This window comes from Hemiscyllium ocellatum, chromosome 33 (genome assembly GCF_020745735.1).
Source record: "Hemiscyllium ocellatum isolate sHemOce1 chromosome 33, sHemOce1.pat.X.cur, whole genome shotgun sequence".
Classification (NCBI taxonomy): domain Eukaryota; kingdom Metazoa; phylum Chordata; class Chondrichthyes; order Orectolobiformes; family Hemiscylliidae; genus Hemiscyllium; species Hemiscyllium ocellatum.
The window spans coordinates 17,350,196-17,365,574 of NC_083433.1; the positions used below are offsets into that span (position 1 = coordinate 17,350,196).

Sequence of the window (15,379 nt, forward strand, 5' to 3'; positions counted from 1 at the left end):
CAGGGAGAATATCACAGCTGCACTCAGAATATGCTGGAGGGCTCATTCACTGGGGTAATATAGGTAGCGCTCAAATATAAAGACTGGTGCAATCACTTGGGTTGTTGTACCAGGTTACTTTAACTTCCTCAATATAGATTGGGTCTTGCTTAGAGCAAGAGGCTCAGATTCGGCAGAATTAAGTACATTCAAGAGTGTTTCTTGAAACAATATGTGGATAATTCAACTAGAAGAGGGACCACACTGGCTAATGGGCCTGGCCAGATGACTGGGTGGGTGACTGAATTGCATGAAAGCATCTTACACTACGTAGATGTTTTGATGCTGCTGAGGCTAACCACTCCTGTAAATGCAGCTTGGTGCTTTGTTTCTATATAGTTCATATCCGGTTTAGTTAAGTTACAAATGTTGAAAGTAAGGAATGATGTAGGCCAGAAGTTTGGGGATATTTTACAAACCAGCAAAGAGTGACTAAAAATAAGGCAGAAAATAGGTTGGGTTTAAACAAGCAAAATACAAGACAAAGCTTTGGATATTAAAAGCAGCAAGTAGATCAAGTAAATAAATCCCTACTTTGTGCATTGCAACACGATCAAGGAACACAGGATCTGCTAGGATTTCAAATGCTTACAACTGTGTAAATGACTTGGATGAAGAGATCAAAATTTGCTGAATCCAAATTTGCTGATGAGAAAGTGGGAAAACCAGTTAAGGATGCAAAGTTATAGAAATGTGAGTAGCATAAATTTGGCAGAATAGAAAAATTGTAAAGCAGTGCATCTTATTTAAATAGGGATACCTCCGAACACTGCAAGACACAGGAATCCGGACTGGATGTCTCCTGTGAAACAACAATTAATTGGCACCAAAAACTGAATCTTGGCCTTTATTTCCAGGGTAACAGAGTCTTAAAAAGTAGGGCATTGGTTAGATGCACCTAAATTACTATGAAAGTTATGACTTACAGTTTTAATGAGGTGTATATACCTGCACTAAGAATAATTCACTAAGTCAATGGCTGGCATGCACGGGTTCTCATAAGATTAAGCCTCTACTAATTGGAATTTAGAATACTGAGAGATGAGATTATTGAAATGTGCACAATTCTGAGGGGGCTAGTTGCAGAGAGGATATTCTTCCCTCAAAATGGTTCTAAACTATGTGGTATCTTGTTGAATCGAGACTAGGTTGGAGAAGCTTGCTCCCGTTTCTTAAATAAATCATCTAGTCATTATTGCATAATTTGGGAGAGATTTCTATTCACAAATTCAGGCATTAGAACTTGTAGGGATTTGAGATATACAAGTCCACACTTGACCCTCTGAAGAGTAACTCGCCAGACCCATTTCCCTACCTTTATTGTCCTAGATTTACCCTAATGCACCTAACCTACACATCCCTGAACACTATGGGCAATTTAGCATAGCTAATTCACCTAACCTACACATCTTTGGATTGTGGGAGGAAACCAGAGGAAACCCATGCAGACACTGGCAGAGAATGTACAAACTCCACAGAGTTGCCCGAGGCTGGAATCAAACCTGGATCTCTGATGTGTGAGGCAGCAGTGCCACCATGCTGTCATTCTTCAAAGTAATTGGTTGTGAAGATTGTAGAACATCCTATGGTCACAAGATAAATTACATAAATGCAAGTCTACAGGTGTCTGACTACCATCTTTGCAAGTGCAATTAAGACATAGTCAACTTACCACAGAGACATGCAATGAATAAAAAGTCATCAGGTATTGTAATATTCAAAACTACTTAGGTTAGTTGGTGTAAATTATCTGGATTGCTCATCATTGACTATTGATGCTATCAAGTCCCTTGTAAATTGCCCACAAATTATAAAAAACTGCAATGAGGAATCACAGCTTGGACCACACAGTTTTACAGAACAATTAAGCAGTCTCTTAACCTCAAATCACCAATGTTGACAGAGTACACCAGGTCTGAAACAAATATTAATTATAAATGTATATTTCACAAGTAATGACTTTTGTTCATTTGTATCACCTGATCAATTAAATGGTTATAAGAGCTCAGTCAATGCTGCTTTTTATATATAATTTTTTTAAAAAATCCTAATTTTTGCTTTTGTTGTGTATATTTCTACAAGACTTTCTCACAAATCTCATTTCAATTGGCAGCACTACATTACAAAACCGTGAACAGTTCGAGAAAGGTGAAAATCCACTGATTTCTCTTCCTTGTAGATTAACCCTCCCCTTAGCTTAGTACCTCATAGTGCATAACAGGTGTTGGCATGACATTAGCCTTCATGGACAATTTAGCAAATGCTATATCTCAGATTTTATATACAGAATAAGTATAAAATCTGTTATCCTCACATTACTAAATTCCATAATGGTAACTGATTTAGCATTTATTCCAACAATGAGAGAATATTTAAAATAGTCCTGCAAGATCTACAAAATTCAAATAGAGGAAATCAATGAGTTACGGAGGTTGAGCTATTTGGGCAGAGAGACCTAAATTTCTGGAATTTCCAACCAGGCTGCTGCAAATCTTGTTGCTACTACCTGGATAGTTCAAAGATAATTGTGTTCCAAGTGTGAGCCACTAAACTTCTGCACCTAATGGTCAGATTGCAACAATGGGTTTGTTCGGTTTACTGGTTTAAATTAGTCACATTGGTATGAAAATCACAAATGGTGCCAAATCTGGTTTGGTTGTCCCTCAAATGGAAATAACAGCCAGGTACACCAAGAATCAGGAAGTACAAAAGCTCTTAAACCCCTGATTTTAATATCCTTTGAAGCTTTAAATGCACACAACAAACAAAGCCAATTTTAGTGCTGAATATGATAGATTGGAAGCAGAAAGATACAGACCACTTACAGTATGGTCAATAAACAAAAATTTGTAATTCTATAGTATCCTCCACCCTCATCGTGTCAGATTTGGAATATCAGATATTTTCCACGTCAGAAATGAAGTGAAGTGAGAGGTGTCACAGCAATCATGGAATCCCTATAGTATGGAGACAGGCCATTTGGCCAAGTCCACACCGACCCTCCAAAAGTAACCTACCAAAACCCATTCCCCTACCCTATTATCCTAGATTTACCTGACCAATGCACTTAAACTACACATCCCCGAACACTGGGCAATTTAGCATGGCCAATTAATCTAACATGCACATCTTTGGACTGTGGGAGAAAACCAGAGCATCCGGAAACCCACACAGATATGGGGAGAAAGTGCAGACTCCACACAGTCGCCAGAGGCTGGAATCAAACTCTGATACCTGGCGCTGTGAGGCAGCAGTGCTAACCACTGAGCTGCCCATAAATGAAATCTATAACATTAAATAGGGAAACTTGTTTTAATACAGTGATCTTAAGAATGCTGAAGTCACATTGGACTCTATGTTAAATGTTTCTCTCCTCAGATAGTGCCAGACAGCTGAGTTTCTCCAGCATTGTTTATAATTAATAACGACATCTTACGAATGAGGCTGGGATGCTCATGTACTCCCCCTTCAATTAAAGTGACAACCAGGTCACTGGAATATAGTGACATTGAGAGAGGGTGGACTCTGATTTCACTGAAACAGGAATGTTACACCCTACTTGAATTAACAGGTTGGCAAATCAAGTGCAAATTGAAAGTCTCGTTTTACTTATTGGTCAACTTGTTGCAAATATGCAGCTTTGCTCCTCCACTTTGAAGTACATCATCCACACAAAAAACAAATTAATACTGGGTTTGGGTTTTTAGTTGGAGAGTGTGAAAAGTGAACATGTTTGATGAAATTTGTGTTCTTTTCATGTTATAGTTGCATAATGTTCAAAAGTGTTTTGACATCTTGTGCCAAAAACAACTGGCAATTTAGTATTACTCGACATTCTTCTCCCTTTCCAATACTGAAATGCTGAAATAGTTACTTTACAAATCCTATGGAAAACACTTGGTTAAACAAAAGCGTTGCATCAGAAAGGGTAACAAGTTAGCTCAGTGACTGGAGGGATAATGGCACACCCACGTCATCCAACTCATCAAGTAACACAAGCAATCTATATTGCCCATCTTCCTCGGCAGTATCCATAGACCAAAGTGATCTAGCATTTTGTTTCACACATTGCATAGCATTAGTTCATTTTAGTTTCCAGTGTCAAAGAACCTGACTCACCATAAACAACAGAACTGGAGTATTTATATGTAGTCTTTGCCAATATTAAGGAGTGTATTTAGAATTCAGCAATGAATCTGTTTGGGAAGGAATAGGTTGTCATTGTACATTCAAAACTGTCAACAAAGAATTTCAATATCCATTACATACACAAAATGTATGATTAAAATATGAAACAACATTCAAGCAGCTTCACAAGTTCTATGACATTACAACTTGCAGCAGCTTAATTGCAGGAATTCTTTGATCTTAAAATATCCAGATAGGATGACTGGTAACACAAATCTAGTCAGTTAAAACCCCAGGGCTTGGAGAATTTCTAAATTAGTTAGTTGAATAATTGCTTCCCTTTCCCCAAAATTCCTTGGCCACATAGTTCCCAATGATGCAGTATAAACCTCCCCTATTGTATTAGAAGGGCAAGTCCACACAGTGAACACATAGGAAGCTATTTGACTGTTGCCTGGAGGAAATCCACAGATCAGTCCTGTACTGCCTTGTATAACATCCACATATATGCATTGACCAATATGTTTTACTGGATGTCCAGTGGCTATATCAACTTCCACATTTGCTTTGGGCAATTTTGATTCACATCTGCCTGGTTGATATTCAGATAACTCAGCTGAAACTTTAAAAAACTGCATCCTTCCACGTGACAACCATGATTTCCACTTATTAGTCTTTTAAACATGCAGGCTGTCTACACAAGAAGAACTCAGAATGGGGAGACAAATCAAATACATTGAGGAAAGGATTTTTGGGAGTGGTGGTCATTGGGGGGGTGGGGGGCGCGGCGGGAGGAGGGAGCGGCAGAAGGGCAGTTCATAGAAAACTCAATTCCAAGTTCAAATTTTAGTTATACACAAGAGAAGATAAAATTGATAGGTTCTTTATTTTCAAACTATAAACTTCAGGTTTTAGTGAACAAAATATCACTTAAAAGTAATTTGCAGGGCAACACAGGATGACATCACATTTCTGAAATACAACATCCGCACGTTTAACTTGCAATTGAGAGTATACTACTTTTAACAAATTAAAAAAAGCAATTAAAAATGGCAATATTTAATTACATTCAACATGTTCCAGCATTTCAGTGTTTAATCCCTCCCTGGGAGAGAGATTGCTTAGTATTTATTACAAATAGGTTTATCATAATTTATTTCTGTACCCTGTGGCTAGAAGCCTTCACAATTTAATAAATGGAAACTGCAGTGAGTTAAAATTCACTTCTTCTACTGATGAAGGGAGCATCAGTTCCCAATATCGCACAAGTTGGCAGGTACTTGAATCCCTTTTCCATAACATGCAGTGCAATATACATTTGGTCTACAAGGAGTGGCATCATTTATTTCCCCAAGGTCCAGAGTGCTGTATCCTCGATAGATACCACACAACATAGCGTCCATGCATCTGGTGACAGGCAGTGCTCTTTCAGGCAGTAACTTTGCACCTCAGCTGGGTGCAATCTTTTTACCAGCTGATAGGGGAAGGAGGGAAGTCTTCCTATTATATCAGAAGGCTCTATTCATCACCCCTTCCCCCCCCCCCCCCCAACTTTGAACACCACACTGCAAAGCAAAACATAAACTCCAATGATGGTGAATATTCTAGAACTATCTTCCTTGAATTCAGCCCACGGGCATACAAATACTGATGAAAGTATTCTAGCTGTGAATGACAGCAGGGTAAAGCAGCAGCCTGGAGCAATCTCTTATTACATTGCAGTAATATTTGACCAAAATGTTACCAGTACAGCCTTCAATGGAATTACATTTGTTGCTGGTCAAGGTTTGTGTAAAGATTATGGACATGAAATTTTGCTGCTTTTCTAGTTTTATATAGAAATTCCTCAAAATTAGAGCACATCTCTGGGTTCAGGTTAGCTCCAGGTCATATCTTGGCAGCTTAAAAACATCAGATTAGAATGTGTCAACTTTTAAGTTATGTGGGGAGTGCGTTCAGGGAATTCTTCCTAAACAGGACACTGTTACTCACATTATCAGTTGCATCTCAATTGAAATCACTGAGTTAAGAAATATTTTGTTTTATTCATAAATTATTTAATTTACAATAGTTCAATGACAAAAGAATGCAGAGACTTTGTTGGATACTGTGCTGAGAATGACTTACTTGATGAGTCACGATCCCTTAGTGACCAAGGCAGCAGTAGAACACTGACAAAACTGTCACCATTGAACACAGGATGCACGACTTACACCGAGCAAATTGGGCTTGCTTTGTCACTTTACCATGGTCTGTGCAACCAGCTGGAATGCACAGAATTGTTCTAAACCATAAAGTTACATAAACAGTGCTGGCTGTCAATGTGCAAGCTCAAACATATCTGTGATATATCCAATGTTGGCAGTCCAAAACAGCTGAAGAAAGTAACCAAAATGGGGAGAAGATAGCTTGCAAACAATTTGCAGATGTTGAGGGTTCATTTTCTCTTCATGCTGACGGGTGCAATGCCTCAGAGGACAAACAGGTCCTGCTGCATGCTCCCAAAACCCTGACTTGCCTTGACAAGCAGACAAAGTGACTGGAGATTTAATTTGTGCTTGCTGATTACATCAAGTCGGCATGAAAGTTTGCTGCTGGCAAGCAAGAATATGTACAACATAGTGGCTTTAATGGGAGAGCAGATCTGAAAATTTACATAGAGACATACACACACATATATATTCAAAAAATATTCATTAGACCAGAAAAGTGGTACTGATGAAAAGGGCTCTCTCAAAGTGTCAAACTCACTGTCCAGTGACCACATCACAAAGTACTCCTTTCACACTGATTAAAAATATATTTTGAGAATTTTATCTGTCTCTGGAGTGCACAGATTACTTTGATAACACATTTAACAAAAGCATTTGGCAAAAAAAAACAATTTGCTTTTATTCATCTCCCACCCCACAACACAGAGAAGCATCTCATTTTAAAAACTTTCAACAATCTCACTGGGTATGAATGATGAATGAGGTGTGTCCGATTTCTTCAATGAGGCTCATGGTCGATTAGAACACCTCTTAATAATCAAGTATGCAGTCCATTGCAAGTTGCATTTATTTCAGTATTTCAGAATGCAATAAAACTCACTTTCCTATGGTCACTGCTGATCAATTTCCACTGCTATTTGAAGTGATAACTAAAGTCGCAGTGAATATAGTTTAAAAAAATAACAATAAGATAATACATGTATGAATGATCATGTTAATGGTCTGTATCACATGTCACATTTGGGAATGTTTTTCTTTAAAACCCAAACTAATGGCTGACCAGAGAATAAAGAAATGTCATTTGTTGCTGCTGCTTCATCAGTCACTATCACGTTGCGTCCCAGTCAAACTGGGTCTATGGTGACAAAAGAAGCAACTTCTGTCTGGCAGCAGTAATACAGCACCCTTGGTGCAGTGTCCTGTCCTTTCTTTGCTGCAAATCAGCGTTGCCTAATTTATACTAGGACTCCCTTGTGTATTACAGTGTAGTGTACACAGATACCAAGAGGATCAGACAACTATAGAAAAACTACAACACGTCATGCATGATGTAAGAAAAGAAATGAAAAATATCATCGTGGGGCTTGAGGTTCATTGTCTTTGATTTTTTTTGTTGAATTAATTACTCTGAGTCGACATCACATCAGTCGACTGTGGATCACAGAAAGCCCCGTATCGTCCATAAATGTCTTTTGCTCGGACTGCAAAGTAGTACTTGCTTCCAGATACAAACTGTGTAAGGGTGCAGGCCATGGGAAGTGGCAATGCCTTGACTTCTCCAATCTTCTTCCACTGGGAAGGAGTTGTAGTAGCTGGATCTTCATGGTAGGCATAGAGATGGTAACTGTCCACAAGCGCACAAGACCGGTCCACTTCAAGGACACTCCACGACAGGACGATTCCATTTTGACTCTGAACACGGGCTAGCTTCAGGTGGGGTTTCTGGGGCGGAGAGGTATTAGCAGCTTCTGGAGGTAACCGCTGCGGCACTTGGGCCTCGGGGAGTGGTGCTGGGTGGATAGGTCGAGGTGGATCCTACATCAAAACAGACAATTGATTAGTATTTTCTAGACTCAGATTGCTGGCTAACAGACGGGGGGGGGGGGGGGGAAGGAAGGGAGAGGAGAGAGGGAGTGAGTTTGAGAGATGGGGATCAGGGAGGGAATGAGAAAGGGGGTGCGGGGTCAGTGAAGGGAGGAAACAAAGGAGTGTAATAAACAAATAAACATTGTTATGTTGTGAAGAGGTAGAATTGAAATAGGGTGGTATGGAACATAAATGCTACCACATATCAATAGAAAATAACTAGCCTATCACAGTGTTCTAAGCTGAACGCAAAAATCACAATAAAAAGCAGAATCCAGCAGTTATTTTCCAACGGCAAATGATTAGGAAGTACAGAATGATGTTTCAGCTGTAAATTCTTGATCAGATTTGCTCTAGGCGAGGTCTAATCAACTCAGACCACTGCACCTCAGGATGGATATACAGGTCTTGGAGTGGTTATGGTGTAGAAGAGAATTATAACAGGGATTAAAAAGTTAAAATAGAAGATAGGCTGAATAAACCTAGTTGATTTTAGGAGATTTAGAGATGATCTGGTAAAACTAAAATAACTCACTTGTTAATGATCTCAGTAACACCTAAACAATCTAATGAGACAGGCCTAAAAGGAAGGTGAAAATCAACTAGGACAAAGTGAGGACTGCAGATGCTGGAGATCAGAGCTTAAAAATGTGTTGCTGGAAAAGCGCAGCAGGTCAGGCAGCAAAGGAACAGGAGAATTGACATTTCGGGCATAAGCCCTGAAGAAGGGCTTATGCCTGAAACGTCGATTCTCCTGTTCCTTTGATGCTACCTGACCTGCTGCGCTTTTCCAGCAACACATTTTTAAGCTCTGAAGGAAGGTGAACTCAAATTCAATGACAATTGCAGTGAATCTTCCTATGACAGATGGCTTTACTGTCAAATGAGTTGAGTTGAGAATAGCAGAAATCCTGGAAGTGCTTACATTTTGATATAATTGGGCATAGAAATGAAGATTCCTTTTTTGTTTCTGTTATCTCAAACTCTGTGACCAAGGTTATGGTGTTTGCATTCATTAGTGTCCTACAATGTTGACATCCTGAGCAAATTACTTGAGTACTGTTAAAAAGATTTAACTTAAGGGCAGAAGTAGTTTGAATCTGTACTGTTTGAATCATAAATTTGTATAAATTAATTAATTAAGTAGAGATGAATGGACAGGTGATGTGCTGGAGCTGTACGATGTGGGAGCTGGCCAATTCCATTGTGAACGGCATGACCAGGTCTGCAGCAAGTGTTGGTTTCTGGAAAAACTCCAGATCAGAATTGATTTGGAATCTGAGCTTCAAACATTGCGGCACATCTGGAAGGGGGAAAGAGTTACCTGTACGCTTTGTTTCAGGAGGCAGTCACACCTGGTAGATTAAATAATTCAAATTCAGTAAGTGATCAGGGACAACAGGGTGCGACTGTAAGTGAGGCAAGTAGGGGGATTCGGCCTGCAGGAGCTTTAGCTGTTGACCTTGCCCAACAGGCATGAGATTCTTGCTCCTTATACAGATGAGGGAAAGGACTGTGGACAGAATGAGCCAGCTGACCACAGCACGATGGTGCAGAAGGCCATTCAAGAGCAGGGAGCAAAAACACAAGTAGTTGTTATAGGGGATCTTACAATACGGGAAACAGATAGTATCCTTTGTGAGCCAGATCGTGAGTCCTGCATGGTGTGTTGGCGACCCAGTGCTAGGGTGCAGGTCATCCCCGACCAGCTTGAAAGGATATTGGAGCAGGAGGGAGAAGATATAGTTGCGGTCCACAAGGCTAGGAAGGAGGACCTGTTTGGCTTTTATCAAGCACTAGGAAGGAAATTGAAGAACAGGTCCTAGAGGATCATAATCTCTGGATTACTGCCCAAGCCACGTGCAAACTGGCATTGGGATAAGAAAATCAGGGAAGTAAATGTGTGGCTAAGAGATTGGTGTGGGAAAGAGGGATTCCATTTCAAGAGACATGGGCATCAGTTTTAGAACCGGGGGGGTGGGAGAGGGATCTGTACTGATGGGACGGTCTCCATCCTGAACTGATCTGGAAGCAGTGTTCTAGCAAAAAGGATATACAGGGTCGTCACTAGGACTTTAAACTTATCAGTCAGGGAAAGGGAAGAGAAAGCGACGGGGAGTATGGAGTCAGGGAGAAAGATCTGCAACAGGTTAGCATGTGCGCAGGGTTCAAGGCAGACTAGGAATGAAGCAAAAAGGATGGATAACTTAGGACATATTAGAGACGTTGGAAATCATGAGGATAAGAAAATTAGCATTAAGGTGCTTTATCTGAATGCTCGTGTATTTGTCACAAAGTAGATGAATTATCAGCACAAATTTGGCAGGTAAACATCCAAAAATTTACATTGAAATGAAAGGGAGGTGGGCAGAAGGGGCAGGGTTGCATTGTTAGTCAAGAATAAAATTAAATCTATGGCATTAAATGACATAGGGTCAGATGATGTGGAGTCTGTGTGGGTGGAGTTGAGGCACAAAAACCATAATGGGATTATGTACAGACCTCCTAACAGTGGTCAGGATCAGGGGCGCAAGATGCACTAGGAAATAGACAGGGCATGTCAGAAAGGCAAGGTCACAGTGATCACGGAGGACTTCAATATGCAGGTGGATTGGGTGAATAATGTTGCCAGTGGATCCAAAGAAAGGGGAATGCTTACAGAATGGCTTTTTGGAACAGCTTGTGATGGAGCCCACAAGAGAGCAGGCTATTCTGGACTTAGTACTATGTAATGAGCCAGCCTTTATGAAAAGGTCTTAAAGTCAGGGAACACGTGGGAGGCAGTGATCATAATGTGGCAGAGTTCAGTCTGCAGTTTGAAAGAGAGAAGGCAAAATCGGATGTAATGGTGTTACAGTTAAATAAAGGTAATTACAGGGGCATGAGAGAGGAACTGTCGAAAATTGACTGGACGCAGAGCCTAGCAGGGAAGACAGTACAGCAACAATGGCAGGAGTTCTGGGTGTAAGTGAGGACACAATACAAAGGTTTATCCCAAAGAAAAGAAAGATTATCTGGGGGGGGGGGGGGGGGGGGGGGGGGGAGAAGGTTAGAGAAGATTAGACAGCCATGGCTGACCAAAAATAAAAAATAGATAAAAACGTGCCTATAAAGTGGCCAAGAGCATTGGGAAATCAGAAGATTGGGAAGACTACAAAAATAAACAGGATAACAAAAAGAGAAATAAGGAAGGAGAGGATCAAATATGATGGTAGGCTAGCTAGCCATATTAGAAATGATTGTAAAAGTAGACATTGGGCTGCTCCAAATTGATGCAGGAAGGCTAGTGCTAGGAGGTAAGGAAATAGTTGAAGAACTTTAGTACTTTGCGTCAGTCTTCAGTGGATGAATGAGTAATATCCCAATAATTAAGGAGTGTTGGGGGCAGAGTTGAGTATGGTAGCCATTACAAAAGAGAAACTGCTAGAAAAACTAAAAGATCTAAAAGTTGATAAATTTCCTGGTCCTATTGGCTACGTCCTAGAGTTCTGAGGGAGGCGGCTGAGGATATAGCAGAAGCATTGGTTGTAATCTTTCAAAAATCACTGGAGTCAGGCAAAGTCTTAGATGATTGGAAAATCACTGTTGTAACCCTCTTGTTCAAGAAAGGATCAAGACAAAAGATGGAAAATTACTGGCCGATTAGCCTAACCTTGGTTGTTAGTAAAATTCTAGAGTCCATCGTTAAGGATGAGATTTCTAAATTCTTGGAAGTGTAGGGTCAGATTAGAACAAGTCAGCATGGATTTCATAAGGGGAGGTCATGCCTGACAAATCTGTTAAGAGTTCTTTGAAGTGGTAACAAGTAGGTTAGACCAGGGAAACTCAGTGGATGTTATCTATCTAGACTTCCAAAAGGCCTTTGATAAAATGCTTCACAGGAGGCTGCTGAGTAAGGTGAGGACCCATCGTGTTCAAGGTGAGCTACTGGCATGGATTGAGGGTTAGCTGTCTGACAGAAGGCGCAGAGTTGGGATAAAGGGTTCCTTTTTGGAACGGCAGCTGGTGACAAGTGGTGTCCCGCGGGGTTCAGGGTTGGGGTCGCAGCTGTTCACTTTACATATATATTAATGATCTGGATGAAGGGACTGGGGCATTTTGGCGAAGTTTGCCGATGATACGAAGTTAAGCAGGTAGTACTGAGGTGGAGGAGAGGCTGCAGAAAGATTTAAACAGTTTAGTGGTCCAGGAAATGGTTGATGAAATTCAACTTAGCAATTGCAAGGTCTTGCACTTTGGGGGGAAAAAAAATACAAGCATGGACTATTTTCTAAACAGTGAGAAAATTCATAAATCCAAAGTACAAACGGACCTGGGAGGGCTAGTCCAGGATTCTCTAAAGGTTAACTTGCAGGTGGAGTCTCTGATTAATGTTGTCATTTATCGCAAGAGGGTTGGAATATAAAAGCGACGATGTGCTTCTGAGACTTTATAAAGCTCCAGTTAGGCCCCATTTAGAATACGGTGTTCAAATTTGGGCCCCACACCTCAGGAATAACATACTGGCACTGGACCGTGTCCAGTGAAGATTCACAGATGATCCCAGGAATGGTAGGCCTTACATACAATGACGGCTGAGGGTCCTGGGATTGTATTCATTGGAGTTTAGAAGGTTAAGGGGAGATCTAATAGAAACTTACAAGATAATGCATTGCTTAGAAAGGGTGGACACTGGGAAACGGTTTCCGTTAGGCGATGAGACTAGGACCTGTGGGCACAGCCTTAGAATTAGAGGGGGTCAATTCAGAACAGAAATGAGGAGACATTTCTTCAGCCAGAGGGTGGGCCTGTGGAATTTACTGCTATGGAGTGCTGTAGAGGTTGGGATGTTACATGTTTTCAAGGCAGAGATTAATAAATTCTTGATCTCGCAAGTGCAGGTGAGTGAAGTCGAAATGCCCATCAGCCATGATTAAATGGGCCAAATGGCCTTACTTCCACTCCTATGTCTTATGGAATAATGATTTGAACCAGGAAATGGTACAAGTAAATAACAGATGACCTAAAGTAGTAGGGCTTCTGACCAAAACACCTATTTTACAGCTGGCTATCCTGGCAGTTGTGAAAGCTTTATTATATATTGAAAGAACATATCTTGTTCTCCACCTGAAACGGAACAACTCTGAATAAGAAAGTTAACTTCAGTATGTTAGGTCAGGGACAATTTAACAATCGCACATAAAGGAAAGGGAAGGTACATCACTTGTACACAAGCCAGCACCATTCATCAGGCTACAGGAGTAGCCAGGACGTGTGTAGTAATTCCAGAATTCATTCCTGGACCACACAGGGATGTGAATAGCCTCACTCACTACTTTTTTCTTGATTGGATTACATTCCAGTTTTTGTTGCAATGTGGAAATACCAACTGTGCAGGTCTGCCTATTTAACACACAATGAGTGTACAACAAGAGAGTCAGAATGAGAAAATACAAATGAAAGCAGATGTACCTTTCCTTCTGGTCAATGCAGATTGCCTCCGTTTCAGAGGTTAATGCTATAAATCATCCAGATTATTTCTAAAATTTGTAATAAATTTGAATTAGGACTCAATGATCCACAACATTAAAATGTCCTCAACTGAAAGGGATTTTGTTTTGCAGGGTAGCAGAAAACAAAGTTTCAGGTTTCTCTTCAAATATTGAGGTTAAATGGTCCAATCCACAATCCGGATTGTGGCTAATACTCAATTATTAATAGTTGGGTCCAATGTGCCTGAATATCAACACTTAGAAAGCCTTACCTGTGAAGGCCGGTGATGGACTGTGAACTGAGGCATATTTGGCATCACAGGAATGGAGATTACATTGTTCACTATGTAAGATGTCTGAGGCAGCCTGACCGACACACCTGCTATATAAAAAGCAACATATTATTTTGGAGTATAGCACATACCAGCATTCAACATTGGTGTGGGGAGTGAAAGAAGGTTGGGTGAGGGCCAATGAGAATGACTAGCTATCTGGGCATCAAAGAGGCTTTTCTATTGCAGAGGACTTTACATTTGCAGCATACTTTATTGTGGGGTCTTTGAAAAATGGCCATAATGATTGCAGTATTTGAAACTAAAACAAAAAGAATTACTTTGGCCAGGGGTGAAGAACAGGAAAGGGTGAAGAACAGGAAAGGGTGAAGAACAGGAAAGGGTGAAGAACAGGAAAGGGTGAAGAACAGGAAAGGGTGAAGAACAGGAAAGGGTGAAGAACAGGAAAGGGTGAAGAACAGGAAAGGGTGAAGAACAGGAAAGGGTGAAGAACAGGGTAAGCTCTCATCTAGTCAATAGCGACATTACATGCACTGCAATAATATTCCAAAGAACAAGTGGTTATGGTGGATTTAACATTAGAGCTGTGAAAGTAAATGTGGAGACTTTCCCCGGTCCAGGATATTAGATGCTGGTTCCCAAATCCCTGTTCATCAAAATAACAAACACCTGTAGTACTTCAAAATGTCACTGGTAAGATTCTTTACATTCTGGTTTAATACATAACTGAGAATTTATATAGCCGATGGATACACCAATGCACAGAATAGCACAATTGTTAAGAGAACCACTAACGAGGGTCTGTTGTTCTCAAAATCCAACAGTTCTTATAACTTACAAAAATGTCAAATGATAAAACCCAACTGGTTCATATGGCCAGACTTTTACTTTCATGATAAAAAAATAATTGAAAAATAATTGAAGGCATTTGACAGTTTAAATGCTAACAAAACATTTCCTTTGGCAGAGGAATACAGAACGTTGTCCAGGTTTTTGGGTAATATTGGAATGAAAGATATCGGGATTGTGCAGGTAAGGGGAGTGAATGTCAGCTGTTATTTTGCAGAATGGGAATGCAGGTTCAGAAGATCAAGTTAATTGCTTCCCCTTCCTATCCTTACACTTGAATTAGGCGACAGGTAATCTCAGTAATAGGTGAAAATTCAGATGGAAGGTTTAATTGAAGATATTTTCCCTGTTGCTGATTCTCTCGATCCACTGTCTCTCCCATATCTTTGCTATCTCTTTAAATCAAAATTTACAAAGTGGAGGGTTATGAAGGTGGATCAACATTCACAAGGATAGACAGTTATGACAAAGCATAAGGAACTTTTCTCACATTTGACTAACACATGTAAAATGCATCTTT

General features: G+C 40.3%; 1 protein-coding gene across 13 annotated transcripts in view; it reads right to left on the reverse strand.

Annotated features, from left to right (window-relative positions):
* Positions 1 to 5,034: 5,034 nt before the first annotated feature.
* Positions 5,035 to 15,379, reverse strand: part of LOC132831506 (activating transcription factor 7-interacting protein 1-like) — a 184,062-nt gene continuing 173,717 nt past the window's right edge. For 12 of the 13 annotated variants that reach the window (XM_060849686.1, XM_060849692.1, XM_060849690.1 and 9 more), the window contains 2 exons: positions 13,990 to 14,099; positions 5,035 to 8,195 (listed from right to left, as the gene is read on the reverse strand). In XM_060849686.1, coding sequence (XP_060705669.1) covers positions 7,779 to 8,195; positions 13,990 to 14,099 — 527 coding nt within the window. In that variant the 3' untranslated portion in view covers positions 5,035 to 7,778. The remainder of the gene's footprint in view (positions 8,196 to 13,989; positions 14,100 to 15,379) is intronic. The other variant, XM_060849683.1, reaches the window with a different exon arrangement.